This window comes from Mustela nigripes, chromosome 12 (assembly GCF_022355385.1).
Source record: "Mustela nigripes isolate SB6536 chromosome 12, MUSNIG.SB6536, whole genome shotgun sequence".
Classification (NCBI taxonomy): domain Eukaryota; kingdom Metazoa; phylum Chordata; class Mammalia; order Carnivora; family Mustelidae; genus Mustela; species Mustela nigripes.
In genome coordinates this window covers 90,854,765-90,879,891 of record NC_081568.1, presented here as the reverse complement: position 1 = coordinate 90,879,891, position 25,127 = coordinate 90,854,765, and the positions used below count along the sequence as shown (strand labels likewise).

The 25,127-nt window shown below is 36.0% G+C and overlaps 1 protein-coding gene across 4 annotated transcripts in view; it reads right to left on the bottom strand.

Moving 5' to 3' along the window:
- The window catches only part of IPO11 (importin 11), a 207,423-nt gene that overhangs the window by 82,409 nt on the left and 99,887 nt on the right, over positions 1 to 25,127 (bottom strand). For all 4 annotated transcript variants that reach the window (XM_059417947.1, XM_059417948.1, XM_059417950.1 and 1 more), the window contains 4 exons: positions 15,111 to 15,190; positions 14,621 to 14,701; positions 845 to 940; positions 1 to 114 (listed from right to left, as the gene is read on the bottom strand). In XM_059417947.1, coding sequence (XP_059273930.1) covers positions 1 to 114; positions 845 to 940; positions 14,621 to 14,701; positions 15,111 to 15,190 — 371 coding nt within the window. The remainder of the gene's footprint in view (positions 115 to 844; positions 941 to 14,620; positions 14,702 to 15,110; positions 15,191 to 25,127) is intronic.

Genomic DNA, 25,127 nt, shown 5'->3' with positions numbered 1-25,127 from the left:
CTCCTGGTTAAATTTATGTGCCATCTCATTAAGAAGTGAAGAAAAAAAACTAGTGTTTTGTAGCAGGACTCGACCCATGACTCCAAGATATGTTGACATCACAACAGGGTACCTCTGTACAATTAAAATAGAGCACACATAAAATTATACCAAGGTATGAGTATAAATATGACTATGAACAATCACAGACATGGTAACGTCAACAGGGATATAAAATAATATTCTCCTTCAAAATCACTTTAGGATATACTGCCAGTATTATCTAAGTTATAAATAACTTTCTAAATATATGCCATACAAGGTAATATATATGTGCTACATACATATGTGTGTGTGTGTGTGTGTGTGTATATATATATAAATGTGGATTTTAAAGAAAAACACAGAAAGAATACTTACCAATTACTTATTTACTTATAGTAATGTAACTACTCATACAATACATGGTTATTTGAATCCACTTAAGACACTAACTTAGAAAATAATCAGTAGTATAATTACTACCGTATATAGTTGTAGTATATATATATATATACTACAATTAGCACTGTTCTTTCCCATTACTCTGCTTCAAATCTTTGTGGATGAATACACATGCATATAAGTGAGAGAGTTATCAAAAAAAAAAGCAGCAGCAGCATTAGCTATAGTTTGTTGGAGAAAGAAAAGGCCAAACTGTATAACTACCCTGAAAACTACTTAATTTACTTCAAAATAATCCAATAGTAAGAAAAGTTTTTTATATCTAACAACAAAAAAGATATAATTTTCCAATGAAGAAGGAAAATTAAAAGTGGAACCCTAGAGTCCATTACTATTCTAAAAAGCTTAAGGAAAATCTTACCTCTCCTTCTATAATACCTCTGAAAACACAGGGTAGAATCGGTTGAAACATTTGTGGACCTAATACTGGGTTCACTTTAAGGGCATTTTCCACAACCTAAAAACCAGAAAGACTCATTGGTAACACTTCATAATCCAAGTCACCGCTTCATTACAATACAGGTAAAGAAAACAATGATTAAATATCACACAGTAAATCTTAGAATACATACAAACATATGAGGTATCCAATATTCTAGTACTGGATACACTTTTACAAGAAAATCCATTAAAATGGATTTACAAGAAAATCCATTAAAAATGGATTTGACATAAAATTCGATATGAGATGTTTAATAGACACAGCTATGTATCTCACAAAGAATTATAATTAATCACATTCTAATAACAGATATCATGTTCATTATTACATTTTCATTTTAAACAAATATCCCTTACAAAATGGTACACTAATACAATCAGCAGAAAGCATTTCAAAAAGTGTTGGCTTTCATAAGTGAGGCAAACATACGCAATGGGGATAAGTCTCTTCAACAAATGGTGTTTGGAAAACTCAATAGCTATATCCAAAAGAATGAAATTGAAGCCCCTCCTTAAACCATTGCAAACAAACAAACAAAAAAAGCCCAACCCTCAAAAGAGATTGAAGACCTAAATGTGATTCCTGAAACCATAAAATTCCTGGAAGAAAACACAGACAGTAATCTCTTAGACATCAGCTGCAGAAACATTTTTTGAGATATGTCTCCTTTGGCGAGGGAAACAAAAGTAAAATTCAACTATTGGAACTGCATGATCCCATCAACAATAACAAAAAGACAATCCAACTAATGGAAGAACATATTTGCAAATAATGGATCTGATAAGGGATAATATCTAAAACACATAAAGAATTTATACAACTCAACACAAAACGACAAATCAAAACAAAACAACAAATAATCCTAGTAAAAGTGAACAGAGCACATGAATAGATTATTTTTCCAGAGAAGACATACATATATCCAACACATAATAAAAAGATGATCAACATCACACATCAACAGGGAAATACAAATTAAAGTCACAACGAGCTATTATCTCATACCCATCAGAATGGTTAAAATCAACAACATAAGAAACAAGTGTTGGCAAGGATGTGGAGAAAAAGGAATCCTCATGCATTGTTGGCAGGAAAGCAAGCTGGCACAACCTCTGTGGAAACCTGTATGGAGGTTCCTCAAAAAAAAAATTGGGGGCGCCTGGGCGGCTCAGTCAGTTAGGCCTCTGCCTTCAGCTCAGGTCATGGTCTCAAGAGTCCTGGGATTGAACCCTGCATCAGGCTCTCTGCTCAGCAGGGAGCCTGCTTCCCCCTCTCCCTCTGCCTGCCTCTCTGCCTACTCGAGATCTCTGTCTGTCAAATAAATAAATAAAATCTTTGAAAAAAAAAAAAAACAACTTAAAATTAGAAGTACCATATGATCCAGTAATTCCACTACTGGCTCTTTACCCAAAGAAAATGAAAACATTAATTCAAAAAGATATGTGCACCCTTATATTTACTGCAGCATTATTTACAATAGCCAAGAAAAGGAAGCAACCCAAGTGTCTACCTATAGATGAAAAGATAAAGAACATGTGTCACACATACACACACACACACAAACAAACAAACAGAATATTACTCAACCATAAAAAAGAATGAAAACTAGTCAGATAAAGGACTAGTGTCCAGAATCTATAAAGAACTTAGCAAACTCAACACCCAAAGAACAAATAATCCAATCAAGAAATGGGCAGAGGACATGAACAGACATTTCTGCAAAGAAGACATCCAGATGGCCAACAGACACATGAAAAAGTGCTCCATATCACTCGGCATCAGGGAAATACAAATCAAAACCACAATGAGATATCACCTCACACCAGTCAGAATGGCTAAAATCAACAAGTCAGGAAATGACGGATGTTGGCGAGGATGCGGAGAAAGGGGAACCCTCCTACACTGTTGGTGGGAATGCAAGCTGGTGCAGCCACTCTGGAAAACAGCATGGAGGTTCCTCAAAATGTTGAAAATAGAACTGCCCTATGACCCAGCAATTGCACTATTGGGTATTTACCCTAAAGATACAAACGTAGTGATACAAAGGGACACATGCACCCGAATGTTTATAGCAGCAATGTCCACAATAGCCAAACTATGGAAAGAACCTAGATGTCCATCAACAGATGAATGGATCAAGAAGATGTGGTATATATACACAATGGAATACTATGCAGCCATCAAAAGAAATGAAATCTTGCCATTTGCGACAACTTGGATGGAACTAGAGCGTATCATGCTTAGCGAAATAAGTCAAGCAGAGAAAGATAACTATCATATGATCTCCCTGATATGAGGAAGTGGCGATGCAACATGGGTGCTTAAGTGGGTACGAGAAGAATCAATGAAACAAGATGGGATTGGGAGGGAGACAAACCATAAGTGACTCTTAATCTCACAAAACAAACTGAGGGTTGCTGGGGGGAGGGGGTTTGGGAGAACGGGGTGGGATTATGGACATTGGGGAGGGTATGTGTTTTGGTGAGTGCTGTGAAGTGTGTAAACCTGGTAATTCACAGACCTGTACCCCTGGGGATAAAAATATATGTTTATAAAAAATAAAAAATTTAAAAAAAAAAAAAAGAATGAAATCTTGCCATGTGCAACAACAACATAGATGGATCTAAAGGGTATAATGCTAAATAAGTTACAGAAAAACAAATACTATATGATTTCACTCATGTGTGGACTTTAAAAAACAAAACACACACACAAAAAAGACAAACAAAAACACAGACTCTTAAAAATAAGAACTGGTGATTACCAGAGAGGAGGTAGGTAAGAGGATGCATGATATACAGGTGAAGGGGATTACGAGTACACCTACTGTGTTGAGAACTGAGTATGCAAAGAACTACTGAATCATTACATTGTACACGTGAAACTAATAGTATACTGTGTGTTAATTATTAAAAAAAAAGGGGGGGGGCTGGCTTTTAATAGATAAAAGTTAAGTTAGTAAAAACTATACTCACTGTCCAAAAGTCAATCTACATATAAGTTTATCAGTAAGATGAAAACAGCTTGCTGCATACATATTCCTTATATATTAAGTGAGAAATAATCTCATTTCATTTATAATACAATTATATAAGATATCAATCATAAGCACTGATTGTCACAGGTGAAAATGCTTAAGGATGACTGAGAGTGCTTCTTTTTATAACAATGACAGGGTAAAATTCAAGCAGAACGAGGTTTTTTGTTTACTTCTGTTTCATTTTCTAGGAAGACAGGAAGGCAGTAGTCAGGAAGCAGCAATGAGGACCAAGGAGTATTTCATGCTTCAAGCCCCACTGTTAAGAGGGAAGGAATGAAAGCTCACCATATGAGACGGTTAAGAGCAAGTATTAATCTCAAGGCAGAGCCAAGTTGCCCTTAAAACTTGTAGCAATGTTTCTCAAGGGTCATTCTGAGTGGGACAAGGATTTATTGTTCAGGACTACTCCATGCATTGAGGGGCTTTTAGCGTTTTGGTCTCTGTTCATTATGTGCCAAGAGCATGCTCCAAGCATGATCACCATCAAATACAACCTCCATGCATTCTGAAACATTCTGAGGGTAGGCAAACAGTACCCATGGATGACAGCATTCTCTAATTTTGAGCAGAGTTAAAGGGAATGTCTAAAGAAAAGTTAAAAATACAAAAACTTTTATAGTGGGCCAAGTATTATGCTATCCACTAAAAGATAAGAGGGTAAAAGTTATCACAGTTTGACTGGTTTTAACAACAGGAAATGAAATTCAGAAAATAATTAAATCTGACCTCAATTAAGTTTATTAAAAAAAACAGATTTGGGGGGCACCTGGGTGGCTCAGTGGGTTAAAGCCTCTGCTTTCAGCTCAGGTCATGATCCCAGGGTCCTGGGATCGAGCCCCACATCGGGCTCTCTGCTCGCTGGGGAGCCTGCTTCCCTTCCTCTCTCTCTGCCTGCTTCTCTGCCTACTTGTAATCTCTCTCTGTCAAATGAATAAATAAAATCTTTTTTTAAAAAAAACAGATTTGGAATAAAGATGGGGAAGATGAAGATAGGCTAGTTAATTGACTCTTAGAAGTTCATGTCATCACAAAGTCTCTATGGAAAGTAAAAGCCATCTGCTGAGGGCTAGACACATACTTCATTCCCTTCTGATACCCTACTATAATTACAGTATAAGGATTTTAAAGAGAAAGGGAACAATTCTAAAAGGACCAAGGAATGAGAGATTAATAGTAGAAGGTACAAAGAAGAAATTCAAAAAGTAAACTGATCAGGTCACAGAGAGCGAACACCTAAGGATGAAGTGGACAGGCTGGAGCAGCAACTTGATTTATTGCATCTCTGTCATCTCCCTACCTTTCATCAAAACCCACAGAAACTATGACCTCCTCTGGAAAAGAGGGAAATGAAAAAGCTAAAAATTAGACTGATCAAAAGTCTATTTAAGAAACAGTTTGCCAGATATTCCCAAATCTGCATATCTGGGCAAGTGACCATCTGTCTTGGTAGGAGAATATAGTGTATTATCTTTTAAGGGTCTAAAAAAGTTTCCAGATTAAAGGGTCCCAGTAGTGCCCAGTACAATCAACTAGAATAAACCTACATCAAGGCACATCACTGTAAAATTTCAAGACACTAGAACAAGAGGAAGCTACAAGTCTGGGGAAGAGAAAGAAGGCAGGAGAGTCAGCATGGCTCTGGAAAAGACTTGAATAAGTAATTTAAAGTAATAAAATACCCAATGAGTCAATGTGTCTGAACATATTGAGCAAAGATTACTGGCAAAGAATATAATGCATATAAGAAAATAATACTAAAAAAGCTATTAACACCTAAGATTACATAAGTTTGTGCAGAAAAAGAGAAGCAATCACATATTTAGATCACTATGATTTTCAGAATATAAAATCACTTACAGGTATCATTCAATACAAACCAGCTTCAGTATGCATTTTCTTAATATATATAGATACAGTTATTATTGCAATCAAGGATCCACAAATATATCAGGGCTAAAATGGAATCTCTGTGTTCGAAAAGGTTAGGAACCATAGCTAGGGAAGATGAGGTTCTTTCTGAAAAATTATATAGGAAAATGCTATTATTTGACTTGGAGGCAGGGGCAGTGAAACAGAATCAAGACAAAATTCAGGCAGCAGAAGTGGTAAGATTTAGAAAACCAACTGAACACTTAACCAAAGGTGAAGAAGTTGTAATGACTCCTAGTTTATATGTTTGGCCAATGGGTACAACTGTGGTCCCATGAGTAATACTGAGGTTTTGTTGTGGAGGTGACATGTGAGATATGATTATTTACACACATGACACTTTACAGTCCAGTTTCCAAGGAGGATATAGCAGTTTTGACTTAAAAGCCACAGTTGAAATTATGACTACTTCCACTGAAGAAGGCTCCTCTGTAACCTAGGATCAAAATCCTTCCAGACATTTTGATCAGCAACCAGTGCTTTCTCTCCTAAACACAATTTTTTAAAGTGTCTAATGATTTCAGTGTTAATAAACTATTTTATATATTTCAAGTGAAATGTATGTACACCCAACATGGATAAGCAGCTCCCAGAAGCAAATAACTCTAAAGACAACTGATACAATTGAAGATACTTAAAGTAAGGTAATTTAAATCGTAACTTACTCTTCTTGGGAGGGGAATCATTATGTTCTCAGGGATTATAGCTTGTTTGATGTGTTTTAATCTATTTAGTATTATTCTGATGCTCAGACTATCCCATCATTAACCAAATGGGAGGTCCTTCAAATTGATTCCTGCATCCTTTTGACAGAATCCCACCTTCTCTTTCTTCTGGCACAAAGAGATCTCTCCAGTTATATCTTGAGTATCTCTTAACTGAACTCTGGGCTTAAGCAGCAGGAAACAATATTTACAGACTACAATCTATGTTCTGGGATATTTATTGCCACTGGATTGACACTGCTTCTAGGTCTTTTAGAAAGCATTATAATAGCTATTTTCTTATCCTGTAAATTACATAACACAAATTCACCAAATTAAACTTACATTACAGCATTTTACATAAATTCGTTGATTTTATATTTCCATCCTTCTCTTAAACTGAAAACTCTCAGATTATAATAACATTAACTTGCTTCTAACATATATAACCTTCCACATAAATACTTATGGGTTCAAAATAACTATAGAAATAGTTACTAATAACAATAACACTGCTAAATGTAATTTATAATCTCCTTGTGTTTCTTTTTGCTCTGTACCCCACCAGGGATCCACATGTAAAATAGTATACACTAAAATTACTTGAAATATTCTTCTCCAATGGCTATGGTACCAACACAATAGATTCAAATGCTTTGGCTTATTTTTAATCCTTAGGAACTGTTTTACTTTACTATTTTAAATCATGTAAAATATCTACTTGGCTCCAAAAACCAAAGTAAAAAACAGATGCACATCCTGAAAGACCAACCTTCTACCCTCTCTCTGTCTTCAGCCTACATAGCCACAATTATTAATTTGGCTTATTTTTCTACTGCTCTGTAAGTTGCACTCTTTAAACCTAAGAAAACTCTAGATACTGGTCTTTGCTTATAGTCTCGGAATCACTCTAACACTATATACAGAGGCTGACTTCATTTCTTTCTAAGCTGCACAGTACTCCTCTGTGTGGCTTAATAAGATGGAGTACCTCCAATCATCTAATCATCTATTATGAATTATTTTTTACCAGCACTTTGCTATTACAAATTAAACTACATTTTGGTTTCAATCCATCCCTTTTCTAAATATATTTGGAACAGACTGTTTTTCAAAATCCCTGTGAAAAAATGCAGGCTTTTAGCTGGTGTCTTGCAATCAAACCATTTTCTGGTTTTAGGCTTACATTGCACAAACAAGGTGATTAACAACATGGATCCAGGAGTCAGAATGCCTACATTATATCACAGCTCTAATACTTACTAGGTTTGTGACCTTGGACAAGGTATTTACCTCTTTGGGATTTAATTTCTCATCTGTAAAATTAGGGAAAGAATAGTACTATCACTGTTAAGTTTATATGAGGATTGAATGAACTCTATGTCATGTGCTTAGAAATGTGTAGCATATAGTAAATGCTAGTATTAGCTACTACTATTATTATTACAGAATAAATTGTACCTTAAAAATATTTGTGCCATCTTAAACAAGCCTTACCACAGTGAATGAAAGCAACCTGGCACATTATTACTTGATAAGACCATGACAAGAGAATTTCTAAACTCCAACTGGTATGTATACATACAGACAAATTTCAAATTAAAGAGATGTTTAACAATTCAAATTTGAGTATTTTTAGAATATAATCGTATTCACCTAGATAATTTGTTCTGACTCACAAAATATAATACAGCCTATTTTTGCTCCTATTTGTTCCAAAAGCAGGCATACTTGTTTCTCTATCCAATTTTTATAACATCGTAATTTTCTGCTTCAAAGAACAAAGCAGTTACTTCCAGATACTGTCAGAAACAGGTAGAACAGTGACATTTAGCCAAAAATATATTAAAAATGTTGTATGGCATACTATATTAAGAAGCAGCATCAAAGAGGTGTTAAATCTGAAAATAATGAGTTAATATTAAAAACTATTATATTGGGGCGCCTGGGTGGCTCAGTGGGTTAAGCCGCTGCCTTCGGCTCAGGTCATGATCTCAGGGTCCTGGGATCGAGTGCCGCATCGGGCTCTCTGCTCAGCAGGGAGCCTGCTTCCCTCTCTCTCTCTGCCTGCCTCTCCATCTACTTGTGATTTCTCTCTGTCAAATAAATAAATAAATAAAATCTTTTAAAAAAAAAAAACTATTAAATCTTACTGAAACTCTGAGAATAGGAAAAAGACAAAAATTTCAAGAGTTCTCTTAGCTTTCAAGCAGGCATGAAAGGACCACTGTCCTAAAACATTCTTTCATATAAAAAACAAATAATTTATTCATGATAATTAGCATACTCCTAGTATTTATCAACAATTAATCCAGTTTGAGATTTCTATTAAAATGTACTGGTTTAGCCACAGCAATGTTTACACAAAAATAGTGTTAAATGTTATTAGGTAGTCAATTTTTATTTCGAGTAAATATTCTATCAAAGAACTCCTGGTGGCATATCTAAAACTGGCTTAATCTGTAATTTATGTTAAATGATACAAATATTTTAAGATATACTTACATGATAAATGATTTGTGCTGAAATTTTTAATAAAATATTATCAGGCACAATTAAGAAAGACCTACAATTAAGATATCACCTTCTTTCACATCAAAGGAAAAAGGAAAAGCAAAAAGGTTTTTTTTCTAGTGAAGTTGTAAGGGTAGTGTTATACATTATATAAACTTGGAAATGTTCATAATAAAATTCTTTTAAGACTTGCTACTCTTCGGGAAAGCAAAAAAGATTTAAATATAATTAATTTTAAAGGGCCAGCTGAGATATATAATTCTTGATAAAAAATAAAGCCCTATCATTATGTAAATAGATGGCTTAATTTTGAAATTTTAACTGATGTATTCATTATTTTAAATAAATACTTATTTAGGAGAAATGGTCAAAAGAAGAGGAAGAGTAACTTGTTTGTTTTACTTAGAGCCAAAAATCTTAACAACCAAATGAATTATTTAGCCTACAAGTACAGTAGCCTATTCTGCCCTGAAGAGAGATTATATAATTAGGCCACTGTTTAATTATACAGTTAGGTAAAAATAGCCAACACTTAATATTACCTGATTACACAGTAGGCATTGTTTTAAGTGCTTTATACACGTAAGTTCCTGGGATCCTCATCTCAAGTCTAGGATACAAGTCGAGTTTTCACCCCCATTCCACAGATGGAGGGTGAGGAGCAGAGATGAACCTGCTCAGAAACAGCAGCGCCAACGCTCAAACCCTGGTTGTTTCACTTCAGTCTACAGTCTTACCAACTAAGCTCTACTGCTCTCCTGCCTCTTATTGTGTGATTTTGCAAGAATATAATTAAAAATAAAGAGTAAAAAGAAAGTAAACATTCTCCTGAGGACATATCCTTAAAAACTTGCTTCATTTTTCAAATGTTTCACAATGCCCATTTCATATGGCTCAGAACAATTTGTCTTTCAGTAGTTACTAAAAATACTACAAAAGCAGGTGGGGAAAAAAACCACTTTCAATTCAAACTTTATCTGGTAGGTGTTTAAACATAAGCAATATCTTTTCTTAATCAATTAGAATAATACATTAAATTAACAGAGGACTTCAGATAATGCATACTTACAAATTATTAAAATTGCATGTGGCACAATCCCGTATATAACAAATGAGAGAATTTAAGCCCAGAATATACTCAAGAACTGTGTAAGTAGCAGAACTGGATGTGCAAACCAAAGTGCAGGTCAAGCGGAAAATAACACTGGAAATGGGCAGTTCATTTGCTTCAGTTGGCATTTCTACTGGATATAGGCATATGCACTGTGCAATCCTTAACATAAGAATTATGGATTCCCCTCACTTCCAAATCGCTTAACATTTACAGGAAGGAGAATACATAATTTATTGAAGTTAGGATTATGGAAAAGCTTGAGGAGAAAGACACATACATGCACACACACAAATCTATAAAGACAACATCAAAATGACACAATTTCCTCTCAAATTTCTATCATTCCTATACAGCCAGTCATTTTTTCCTGTTTTTCCTCAGAATTAAGGCATAGTGTTGACTCTTTATTATCTCTTCTACTTCCAGAAAATAAATTACCACCAAGGCAAAAGATGAAGCTAAGATTAGTTAAGACAGATGAGGTCCTCAGTAAAATTATATATTGCCACTACATTGGCTTGGTTAAGGGCATAAATGCATTAAAAATTCACAAGGACATTTCTGTAAACATGTCCAATGTTACTCGTAACCTCTGCAGCTTAGAGAATACTGTGAAAATAGTGGCTCTGAGGAGTAATAGACACGTGACAGTAGACCAGGCCTCAAGTACCCAGGGTCTCTAAAAGCCACAGATTTCTATAATTACTTCTTCAGAGACCACAGGCTTCTCTTGTAACGGGGGCTTTCATTTTCATGCTCTAACCTCTATACTAGAAAAGAAACTAAAACATCTATGAAACTAAAATAGAGTTTTATCATATTTTACTGTATTTTAGTTTTACAACATTATCATGGTTTAAAGTTTCTACTGTGATTTCAAATACAGAAGAGCAAAAATCAGTATGGTGAAGTAAGTAATGGGTTTGATAAATGGGCTGTCCGGGAAAAATCAGAATTAACCAAAGATTTTTTTTTATTTTATTTATTTGACAGAGAGACAGAGAGAGCACAAGCAGGCAGAAGAGCAGTCAGACGGAGAGAGAGAAGCACGCTCCCTACTGAGTAGAAGCCTGATGCAGGGCTCAATCCCAGGACCCTGGGATCATGACATGAGCCAAAGGCAGTCACCTAATCGACTGAGCCACCCAGGCGCCCCCAAAGATCCTTTTATTTCAACTCCTGTTAAAAGCCTTTCTGTATTGTAAGAATTCTCTTAAACCCTAAAGACATCATTCTAATTTATAAGTAAATCAAGAGGGATGCCTGGGTGGCTCAGTTGGTTAAGCCACTGCCTTTGGCTCAGGTCATGATCCCCAAGTCCCGGGAAGAAGTCCCGAATTAGGCTCCCAGCTCTGCGGGGAGTCCATTTCTCCCTCTGACCTTCTCCCTTTTCATGCTCTCTCTCATTCTCCCTCTCTCTCTCTCTCTCAAATAAATAAATAAAATCTTTAAAAAGAGAGTGAATCAAGAATCTAAAGTATCAATTTCAACAGCAGTAATGCAGAATTCACTAAAGAATGAATATTAAGGTAAGTAATATTCATGCCCCCTACGCTATGGAAAGTACAAATATTCTCATCATCTTGCAACATACCTCTACCTCAAGAGTGACAGGCATCAGGCCGCTCTAACCTTGTCTCCTTTGTAACTGAAAATACCTAGATCACATACCAGTTTCCTATACTGATCTTCTTACCTAACATGATTACCTACAGCTTCAATCACTGCCATTTTGGCCAACCCTCTCAGAAAACAAACTCCTGCCCAAACCCTCTTCCAACTAATCTTTCCACAAATGCTCTTGATTCAAAATCCCAATTCTTGTATTATCTAGAACCATCCTCCCTTCTACTGGGTCACTTTCATATACAAAACCGACTCCAGTCAAGTCCTCCATACTTCATCCCCACGCACAAAAGCAATCTTTTCACTTTTCAACAATAAATGCTTGTTATGGGTTAAACTGTGGCTTCTAAAAAGGTATGTTGGAGTCCTAATCCCAGGTACTCATGAATGTGGCTGGAAACAGGGTCTTTGCAGATGTAACTGGGTTAAGATGATATTATTAGAGTAGGCCCCTAATCTGTTATGGCTGGTACTCTTATTAGAAAAGAGAGATACAAGGAGAACATCATGCACAAGGGAAAGCAGAGATTGAAGCAGTAAATGTACAAGCCAAGGAAGCCATAGCTTGATGGCAATCATCACAAGGTAAGACAAAAGCATGGAACAAACTCTCTCCGAGTCTTCAGAAAGAAGCACGGCCCTGACAACACCTTGATTTCAGACTTCCAGTGTCTAGTGCACTGTGAGGAAGATAATTGCCATCAATACTATACATTAATTTCCATCATGTTAAGCCACCAGGGTTGTAGTACTTTTTACAGTAGCCCTAGCAAACATACAAAATCCTTAATTATAGGTGCCTTCCTGCCTGATCACTTATAACTAAAAACGTAATATCAATACCAGCCGTTGGCAGACTATGCCCACGCCATAATTCTGTGAATAAAGCATTACTGGAATACAGCCACACTCACCCACTTCCTTAACATCTGTAACTGCTTTCAATCCTACAACGGCAGATACAAATACGTGAGACAAAGTCTGCATGGCCCACAAAGCCTAAAATATTTACTACCCAGTCCTTTACAGAAAAAGTTTGCTGACCCATAACCTATATGACGAATAAATGAATAAAGACCAAAGATATCAAATGCAACCTACCAACTTGAAAGTCAAATTAATGAGCATTGTAACATGGGTATCTGGAGTTCTATATGTGCGTGTGAACAATTAATGTCTGATGAACAACATATTAAATATTATAATGCTTGAATAAGTTCAAACTGACGATTACTCTTATTAGCTGTATAGCAGCTATCACAGTGGTTAATAACAAAAGAAGATTTTACCATCTGAACAAACTTTTACATATTTAGTCCCCCAATATACTGTGGATTACTATGACAAATTACAGTGATTAGTTACATACAGCTGATCCTTGAATAAGGGTTTGAAATGCACAGGTCCACACATATGCAGATTTTTTTCAATATAGTACAGTACTATAAATGCATTTGCTCATGAGGTTTTTTTTTTCATTTTTATCTCATGATTTTAACATTTTCTTTTCTCTAGCTTACTTTAAGAATACAGTATATAATACATATAATTTAAAAGATATGTGTTAATTGACTATTTATGTTATCCTTAAGACTTCAGTCAACAGTAGGGTATTAATAGTTAAGTTTATGGGGAGTCAGAAGTTAAGCCTGGATTTTTAATGTGCAGAGGGTCTTTGACCTTAGCCTTTGTGTTGTTCAGGGGTCAAGTGTCCATTTCCAACAGTGAACCTCTTTGGGCAAAGACATTATAATTTCACTGGGAGGAAATCATATAGCTTTTAGGATCTAAAGATACGCCGTAGTTTTCATACAATAAATGCAACTTTGTTATGATATTTAACATTTCACCTAACCATCTAACATATTTGACCATATCTGACATAGAACACAGCTAAGAAATCAAAAAAAGGGGAAAGGGAGTGCCGGAAGGGGTGAAACTTTTAACAGCTACATCTTCTTGCAAAGTACAAACATAAAGCATGTATGTATATATGTATACACATACATACATGTAAAGATATATTTCACTATATATTTATAAATAAACCTGTTTTTAAATATATATTTGATACTATTTACATCTTTATTAATACATGACTCAGAACCTGCTCTTAATTCTACACAATTATATACAATATATAAAGACAATATATAAAGATATAATGCATAAACATTAACTCAGGGCTTACTTTATAAGTTTTTTTTTTAATTTAGGTATAACTGACATAAAACATTGTATTATTTTCAGGTATACAACATAATGACTTGACACTATGTTGTAAATCATACTCAGTCTACACAAGTTTTATAGTATAACTACGATGCCAATGCAAATTAAAAGTCCCACATTATAATAAAATTTCTTCCCAAAAGGAGGCTAACCAACTGGAGCAGAGGGAAGTATCACATGTCACCAGTCTTTGGACAATTCGTAAACATTTTTAAAGCCTTGCTTAGAAGTAAGGTCTCAGGATGAGGTGGGGGGTAGAGCAGGAAGACTGCACCTTGATTAGTTTACCAACAGCAGGGATCTTGACAGAAATGTGGAATCCACATTTTAAAAACATCCTCAGGAGATCTGTATGCACATTCAAATTTGAGACCCCTGGTCCAGAGGTATTATAGCAACTGATTACCACTAAAAGAAAATATTGTCTAAAAGTACTCCTCTCCTTCTCACCAATCATCAAAACCCAAATGAAGGTCCAATTTCACAAAATACAGATGGAAAACTTACAACAATATTCATTTAAAATATGACAATACCTTGAGCACTTGAACTTGACCTTCTGTTGTAATTTCCTTTAGCAGCTCACAAAAGGACTGACAGAGACCCACTGCATATGTCTGAAATTTAATCAAAAGTCAAAATATACATATATTTGCAGTATCAAAATAGGCAAAAATTAAATTTGGAACTCATTATAATCTATTTGAAAATTATATACTTAAGGTCTAAGCATATAAAGTTTCGGTTAGAACTCTTAGGAAAAGATTAGAAAAGAAAAATACAGTTTACTACAATGCTGACTTTTGCAGAAATACAAGGCTATATTTATTTATAGAGCATACATTCTGTGTTAAGTAACAGTTCATGGAACTGCATCACATCTGGCCTACAGTGCTATTAAAGTTTTTCCCCCCCTTTAAGTAACAGAAAAATCTTTAAAATTTTTAAAAGGTATCTGTATTTCAAATGAGAAACAAAGTTAAGAACTACATACATTTTTACAGTGCAAAAACTACTACACCGTACCTGTAGGAATTCTGTTGATGATAAAAAGATATAACCATTGATGATCTTAAAGCAGGTTCTGAGATTTTCTGAACTTAGTTCTGCCAATAAATTTATTTTAAAAAGGAAAGGTTAATTCAATGTTCAAAATCAGTTTAAATGAAGCAATTTATTTAAAACTAATTTATATATCCTTCTTTACAAACCTTCTGAGTGCTGTTCAGACTACTGGGATATAAACAGCTATCCAAAAACTGACATCAACCTGTAACTGAGTATCTCCCCATATACCTGCCACTAGTTAGAATAATTTAGGAAAAAAAATTAAGCACCAGGTTTGTTTTTCCCCCTTTCAGAAAACAAGCACATAACCGTGTGTACCAAACTTTTCATTTCAAACTACATTTCTAGTGCCAGCATGGTAAATGACAAGTAACGGAATCATATTACCATCACATTTTTACATGTGCTTAAATGGTTCACTCAATAAGCATTTACTGAGTGCTACTGCACTGGTATTGAATATGCTACACTACTTATGAAAAGAGTCCTCTCATACTCCAAAAACTTCTACTACTGTGTTTAGGTAATTCTCAATCCTTGGACTCATCTTCAAATCTGCTCCCTGTAATAATTTACACATGAAAAATATTCCTAAAAATGTAACTACCAGAATAGCATGGGAAAGGATACTGCATTTAGCTGTTCTAGAGCAAAGCAGAAAACTATTTTATTAAAACTGTACATGATCAAATTTTCATAGCGTTATTTTACATGTTTTATCACATAAAATAGTACAACAGAATACAAATCTTATGTGTATAATTTACAGATCAAAACATGACCCCAAAATATCCATATCTAAAATGTAATTTTAGATATGTTGTTAATATTTTCAAAATTCTCTTCACTTGCAATAGGACACATTAAAAAAAGATTTTTGTTTTCCTGACGAAATACTGACCTAGGCTCTAGCTCGTAAATAACTCCTTTACTACTACAGGAAGAAGACATTCTCTTCAGATAGGAATTCCCCATACACTTTTATAAGAAAGGGAAAATCTTACTCCCTGCTCAAAATGTCTTTTAAAAGCACACAAATACTTTAGGATTCAAAAGAGTAATTAAAAATGAAAATTGTGGAAAGGACAGGGATGAATCAACTTGTTACCGTGCTAATGAAAGACATAAAAAGAAATAATGAAGGCTGTCATATAAATATTTTTCACATGAGAAGATGAAATCTCGGGGTAAATGGGCAAGCCTTTAACCTGTATAAAGTTATTGTTAGGAAAATTCAATGCCTTCTTCTTGTCCAGCAGAAAGTTCAGTCAAGTTTGGACTTGTGTACACTCTTTAGCAGGCCAACATTGAAGAGCAGAATGGAAATGACTATGATAAGCAAGGATAGTCTTATTCAACTGAGAACTTAAAATGGCTGCACACCAGGCATGTCTAATTTCTAAGACACTGTCATCTCAACTTTTATTAATATACATGATGAAGGAAACAGTATTTAAGGACTGGTTTCAAAAACCACAGTGTCTCTATTTGAAGATATTTTATTTGTGGATACTTTATTTGCAGATACCTTAAGAACTATTCCTGGATCCATCTACAGAAGGAAATACTCAAGGGACTAGGTCATGTCATACTATTTTCTATGTCTCCATCATGGCCAGGTTAGCCTTTACTCAACTTTCCAGGGCATGCTATCATGCCTAACTTAAAGTACAGTGAATGTTGTTCATTATATCCATGAGCTCCTACTGAGACTGAGGAATACAGTCTGGTTTAGTATCAGAAGGAGCTTTACTTCAAGATGCAAGAGATCTGTATTTACATTCAGATCTGTGAATAACATAAATCAAATGCTATCAGGGGCTACTGCCTCTTATAAGACATCTGACGAGGTCTGGAAACGGGTTGTTACAAATGGCATCTAGTTGGCTGAGGTTAATTAAGGAGGCTATTAACCTTCCTACAATGTACTCAACAGCCCCTCAAAACAAAAAATTACGTGATCCAAAATGTCCATAGTATCCAGATTGAAAATCCCTAATTTAAGTGATCAAGTTTTTCTTTCACAGACTATGAATGAACTCAGAGGCAAATCTCTGGCCCAAAGTAACTAATTATACTGAGCACATATGATTTATATCTATTAGTCTAATTAAAACTTTTACTCTGTAAAATTCTTTTTTCTCCCTCTATTCCTTTGTTCCTGTAATCAGTACTTTCATATTACATTTTATTTATCTCCTTAAAGTCTCTGTTGTTCTTCAGTAACAAATTACTAAATTACATTAAAGAGATTCAATAGGAATCTACATTTAACCATAGTATTTAATTTTATGTTGGGAAAGGACACTGTCATCATTTCTCCTTTTATTTCAAATTCTGATATTATAGGAAGGCTAAACTGTATAAGAGAGCCTACAACATCATGAAGACAGATAGGGAAAAGCCCTTCCAAATCAGATAAAAAGTTAACATCAGAAAAATTTCACTGGTCAAGGAACATTAGTTTGACATTTATAACAACACTGGCAAGGAACAGCTAACTATCTTCCAAGTAATGAGAATACTAAGTAAATTAACATTATAAAACAGATTTAAATGATTTTAAAAACAAGCCCTGAGAACTAAGTTAATCAAAAATTATTTTGGGACAGAAGAAAGATGGCAGAGGAGTAGCAGACTGAAATGACACCCGGTCCCAGAAGTTCAGCCAATAGTTACCAAACCATTCTGAACACCCACAAACTCAACAGGAGACAGAAGAAAAGAAGAGCAGCAATTCTAGGAACAGAAAATTCACCACTTTCTGAAAGGTAAGACTTACAGAGAAGTGAATCTGAAGCTATGGGAAAAGAGACGGCGACAGTGTGGGGTGGCGGGAGGGCCAGATCCTACCAAGCAGTGAAGCAGTGAAGCACAAAATCAGAACTTTTAGAAGTCTACTCCACTGACTTAGCTCCAGAGGCTAAGCAGGTGTGGACCCCTCATGGGGACAGTGAGGTCAGGGTCCCATGGGTCACAGAAAGATAGGGGATGTCTCTGAGTGTGGCAGAGCTGCCAGGTATCAGAGCAGGGAAGCCGACAAAAGAGACAGAGCCCAGGAGTGAGCTTTAATATAGGGGTTACCTTGAACTGTGATCCAAGGCACAGTCGGGCCACTGCACTTCCAGCAGGGAGCCCACAAGTGGTGGATCCAGAAAAAGCCCTCCTTCCTCCTCTGGGAGAAGTGGCACAGGAGCATGGGGCAGGAATCTGATGGGTTTGAACACTCCAAACAGGTCTGAGTGCCAGAGACAGAAATGCTCAGTCACAGGCTGGGTAAGTACGGAGTGCCATGGAGACCAGGGAGACAGGAGGGATTGACTGCTTTGCTCTGAAGGCGCAGTGAGGAGTGGGGCCCCGAGCTCTCAGCTCCTCTAGGCCAGAGATGGGTAAACCGCAATTTTCATTCTTGTCCTCCAAAGCTCTACGGAAATCAGAAATCGTTCAGGGAACAAAAGCTACTGAGAGCAAACCTGAGCAGATTCCTTAGCCTGGCCCCTGGCAAGGGCAGTGCAATTCCGCCTCAGGCAAAGACATTTGAGAATCACTGCCATAGGCCCCTCCCCGAGAAGATCAGCAAGAACATCCAGCCAAGGACAATCTCACTGATCAACAGTAGTGGAATTCCAGAGCTAGGGGAAAGCAACACATAGAATTCATGGCTTTTTCCCCATGATCCCTTAGTCTTGCCCCGTTAAATATTTTAAATTTTATTTTATTTCTTATTCTATTTTTTGTTTAACTTTTCCTCTTTCCTCTTCTAACATTTTTTAACTAGTTTATCTTAACAATACCTTTCTAAAAAAAAAATCTTTTTAAACCTTCATTGTTATACTCATATTTTATCCTTCATTATATTTAACCTTATTTTTTGGCTTTTTCCCTTTAAAATTTTGGGATGCAATTTTGTCTAATAGAACAAAATATACCCTAAATCTAGCACATGGCTTTGTTCTAGTCTCCAGCCTGAGCACATTCTCTCACCCTTTGTTTTTTTCTTTTTCCAACCAACTTATCAATGCCTTTCTTAGAATTTTTTTTTTAAAGATTTTATTTATTTATTTGACAGAGGGAGAGAGATCACAAGTAGGCAGAGAGAGAGGAGGAAGCAGGCTCCCTGCAGAGCAGAGAGCCCTACTTGGGGCTCGATCCCAGGACCCTGGGATCATGACCTGAGCTGAAGGCAGAGGCTTAACCCACTGAGCCACCCAGGTGCCCCTCTTAGAATTTTTTTTAAATGTTCATCTTTATAGTCATATTCCATCCCTTCATTGTGTCTACCCTTATTTTTGTAAATACATAAGTTTTTCTTTCTTTCAATTTTTGGAAGCTAGCTTCTTCTAAGAGACCAGAATACACCCAAAATCAAGTGGGTGGCACTGTTCTATGCACCAGTCTAATATATATAGGAATTTTTTTTAATTTTTTAAATTTTTATTTCCTTTTCTCCCCCTTTCATTGCCCCCCGGTTTTGGGTCTCTTCTGATTTGATTAGCAAACAAGTTCTGGGGTCGTTGCCACCCCTTTAGTATTTTATTCTCTCGTTCATATCATTTATTTTTATCTTGATAAATTGACAAGGCAGAAAAACCACAAAAAAAAAGAATAAGAGGTAGTACCATCGGCTAGGGAACTAATCAATACAGACATTGGTAATATGTCAGAACTAGAGTTCAGAATGACGATTATCAGGTGCTAGTTGGGCTCGAAAAAGTCATGGAAGATATCAGAGAAACACTTTCTGGAGAAATAAAAGAACTAAAATCTAACCAAGCTGAAATCATAAAAGCTATTAATGAGGTGCAATAAAAATGGAGGCTCTTACTGCTAGGATAAATGAGGCAGAAGAGAGAATTAGTGATATAGAAGACCAAATGATGGAGGATAAAGAAGCTGAGCAAAAGAGAGACAAAAAACTACAGGACCATGAGGGGAATATCCAAGAGATAAGTGATACCGTAAGATGAAACAATATTAGAATAATTGGGATCAAAGAAGAGGAAGAAAGAGAGGGGCAGAAGGGATATTGAAGTGAATTATAGCAGAGAATCTCCCTAATATGGCAAAGGGAACAAGCATCAAAATCCAGGAGGCACAAAGACCATCCCTCAAAATCAATTATGCAAGGTCCACACCCCATAATCCAATAGTAAAACTTACAAGTCTTAGTGACAAAGAGAAGATCCTGAAAGTAGCTCAGGACAAGAGTTCTGTAATATACAATGGTAGAAATATTAGATTGGCAGCAGACTTACCTATATAGATCTGGAAAGCCAGAAAGAAATAGCATGATATATTCAGAGCATTAAGTGAGAAAAATATGCAGCCAAGAATACTATATCCAGCTAGACTATCATTGAAAATACAAAGAGAGATAAAAAGCTTTCAGCACAGAAAAAATTAAAAGAATTTGCAAACATCAAACCAGTCCTACAGGAAATATTGAAAAAGGTCCACTAAGCAAAGAGAGAGCCTCAAAGTAGTAGGCCTATAGAGACAATATACAGTAACAGTCACCTTACAGGCCATACAATAGCACTAAATTCATATTTTTCAATAGCCACCCTGAATGTAAATGGGCTAAATGCCCCAATCAAAACACACAGAATATCAGAAAAAAATAAAAAAATAAGACCCATCCATATGCTTTCTACAAGAAACTCATTTTAGACCCAAAGGCACCTTCAAATTTAAACTGAGGAGATGAAAAAAATTTACCAAGCTAATAGACATCAAAAGAAAGTGGGGGAGGGGGGGGCGTGGGTGCCTGGGTGGCTCAGTGGTTAAAGCCTCTGCCTTAGGCTCAGGTCATGATCCCAGGGTCATGGGATCAAGCCTCACATCGGGATCTCTGCTTAGCAGGGAGCCTGCCTCCTCCTCCTCTCTCTCTCTGCCTGCCTCCCTGCCTACTTGTGATCTGTCAAATAAATAAAAAACTTAAAAAAAATAAAAAAAGAAAGAAAGCTGGGATGGCAATCCTCATATCAGACAAATCAGATTTTAAGCCAAAAAATATGAGATGAAGAAGGACACCAAATCACACTTAAAGAGTCTGCCCAACAAGAAGATCTAACAATTTTAAATATCTATGCCCCTAACATGGGAGCAGCCAACTATATAAACCAATTAATAACAAAATCAAAGAAACACATCAACAATAATACAATAATAGTAGTAGGGGACTTTAACACACCCCTCACTGAAATGGACAGATCATCCAAGCAAAAGATCAACAAGGAAATAAAGGCCTTAAATGACACACTGGACCAGATGTACAGCACAGATATATTCAGAATATTCCATCCCAAAGCAACAGAATACAAGTTCTTCTCTAGTGCATATGGAACATTCTCCAGAATAGATCACATCCTGGGTCACAAATCAGGCCTCAACTGGTACCAAAAGATTGGGATCATTCCCTGCACATTTTCAGACCACAGTGCTCTGAAACTAGAACTCAATCACAAGAGGAAATCTGGTAAGAACCCAAATGCATGGATGCTAAAGAACATCCTACTAAAGAATGAATGTGTCAACCAGGAAATTAAAGGAGAATTGAAAAAATTCATGGAAACAAATGATAATAAAAACACAATGGTTCAAAATCTGTGGGACACAGCAAAGAGAGTCCTGAGAGGAAAACATGTAGTAATACAAGCCTTTCTCAAGAAACAAGAAAGGTCTAAAATACACAACCTAACCCTACACCTAAAGGAGCTGGAGAAAGAACAACAAAGAAAGCCTAAACCCAGCAGGAGAAGAGAAATAATAAAGATCGGAGCAGAAATCAGTGAAACAGAAACAAACAAACAAACAAACAAATAGAACAAATCAATGAAATTAGAAGCTGGTTTTTTGAAAGAATTAATAAGATTGATAAACCCCTAGCCAGACTTATCAAAAAGAAAACAGAAAGGACCCAAATTAATAAAACCATGAATGAAAGAGGAGAGATCACAATTAATACAAAAGAAATACAGCTATAAGAACATATTGTGAGCAACTCTAAGCCAGCAAATTTAACAATCTGGAAGAAATGGATACATTCCTAGAAACATATAAACTACCACAACTGAACCAAGAAGAAACAGAAAACCTGAACAGACCCATAACCAGTAAGGAGACTGAAGTAGTCTTCCAAAACCTCCCAACAAACAAGAGCCCAGGGCCAGACGGCTTCCCAGGGGAATTCTACCTAACATTTAAAGAAGAATTAGGGGCGCCTGGTGACTCAGGTTAAGTCTCTGCCTTCAGCTCATGTCATGATCTCAGGGTCCTGAGATCGAGCCATGCATCGGGCTCTCTGCTCAGCACAGAGCCTGCTTCCCCCTCTCTCTGCCTGACTCTCTGCCTACTTGTGATCTCTCTCTCTCTCTCAAATAAATAAATAAAATCTTTTAAAAAAATTTAAAGAAAAATTAATACCTATTCTTCTTAAACTGCTCCAAAAAATAGAAATGGAAGGAAAACTTCCAAACTCATTTTGGGGAGGCCAGCATTTCCTTGATCCCAAAACCAAACCAAGAACCCAGCAAAAAGGAGAATTACAAACTAATATCCCTGATGAGCACAGATGCAAAAATTCTCACCAAAATACTAGCCAACAGGATCCAATGGTACAAAAATAAACTCAAAATCAACGAAAGACCTCAATGTGAGAAAAGAATCCATCAAAATCCTTGAGGAGAACACAGGCAGCAACCTCTTCAACCTCACCCGTAGCAACTTCTTCCTAGGAACATTGCCAAAGTTAAGGGAAGCAAGAGCAAAAATGAACTACTGGGACTTCATCAAGATCAAAAGCTTTTGCACAGCAAAGAAAACAGTCAACAAAACCAAAAGACAACTGACAGAATGGGAGAAGATATTAACAAATGACATATCAGAAAAAGGGCTAGTATCCAAAATCTATAAAGAACTTATCAAACTCAACACCCAAAGAACAAATAATCCAATCAAGAAATGGGCATGAACAGACATTTCTGCAAAGAAAGCCAGATGGCCAACAGACAGATGAAAAAATGCTCCACACCACTCAGATCAGGGAAATACAAATCAAAATCACAATGAGATACCACCTCACACCAGTCAGGGTGGCTAAAATTAACAAGTTAGGAAACGACAGATGTTGGTGAGGATGCAGAGAAAGGGGAACCCTGTTACACTGTCAGTGGGAATGCAAGCTGGTGCAGCCACTCTGGAAAACAATATGAAGGTTCCTCAAAAAGTTGAAAATGGAGCTACCTTATGATCTAGCAATTGCTCAACTGAGTATTTACCCTAAAAAGACACAAATGTAGTGATCCACTGGGGTACATGCACGCACATGTTTATGGCAGCAATGTCCACAATTAGCCAAACTATGGAAAGAACCTAGATGTGCATCAACAGACGAATGGATAAAGAGGTGGTGTATATATATACAATGGAATACTATACAGCCATCAAAAGAAATGAAATCTTGCCATTTGCAATGATGTGGATGGAACTAGAGGGTATCATGCTAAGCAAAATAAGTCAATCAGAGAAAGACAATTATCATATGATATCTATGATATGAGGAATGTGAGAGGCAGGGCAGGGGGTTTGGGAGGTAGAGAAGGAAAATATGAAACAAGATGGGATCAGGAGGGAAACAAATCATAAGACTCTTAATCTCACAAAACAAAGGGGGTGAGGGGGGAAGGGAGAGGGTGGCTGGGTTATGGACATTAGGGAGGGTATGTAATATGGTGAGGGTGGTGATATGTGTAAGCCGAATGATTCACGGACCTATACCCCTAGGGCAAATAATACATTACATGTTAATAAGAATAATTAATTTAAAAAGTGTCTTTTAGTGATAGCTTCTGGTTCCACTTTAAATTCCTCTGGTTCTACTTACATTTAGGAAAAAGGATATAAAATGAATTTTAGCCTTGTATTTATTCACAATTAACACCTTAAAAATCATTAACTTAAACATCTAAATAGCATTCAATATTGTTGGTTTTACATATTTTAAATGAAAATGAGAAAATTTCTGCAAAAGCTTTATTTCTACTTATAAGAAATACTTGCTATCATATTTGGTAAGTAAATTTAAAACTCATGGATATAATGACAAAGAATATGTTTTCACTGATAAGAAAACTAAGTATTCCTTTTGATCTATATTCTTAAAAGATTAAAATAAATATTCTGGTTATATTTCAAAATAAATACTAAAGCTCTTATGAAAGAATATATATGCAAAATGCTACATATAAAAATTATAAAAGTTAGAATAAAGGTAACACTGCTGTCAAAGTATACTAAACATGCACAGGTATAATGTGCAAACAGAATTTCTTCCCAAAAAATTAAAAAAAAAAAAAAAAGAATTTCTTCCCATTTTCAAAACAAATATACATACTATAATGCATAAAACAAATCATATACGGTGTTTGTTTTCAAAGAGAAAAGCAGAAAATAAACTAATTTAATAGCATCCATATACTCTATATTCACTGCTACTATCTGTGAAATACAGAATTTTTAAATTTTTTGAGTATTAAAAAAACTTAAACCTAATTAATGATTTCTTTATAGTATATATTCGTGCACATGCTCTCTCTCTATATATAGAGCACGTGCATGCTCATGCAAGCAGGGAAAGGACCAGAGAGATGGGCAGAATCTCAAACTGACTCCCCACTGAGGGTGGAGCCTGATGCAGGGTTTGATCTAATGATCCTGGTATCATGACCCGAGCCAAAATCAAGAGTCAGATGCTTCACCAACTGAGCCACCCAGGTGCCCCCAACAGACACTGTTCTTTTTTTTTTTTTTAAAGATTTTATTTATTTATTTGACAGAGAGAAATCACAAGTAGATGGAGAGGCAGGCAGAGAGAGAGAGAGAGGGAAGCAGGCTCTCCGCTGAGCAGAGGCCGATGCGGGACTCGATCCCAGGACTCTGAGATCATGACCTGAGCCGAAGGCAGCGGCTTAACCC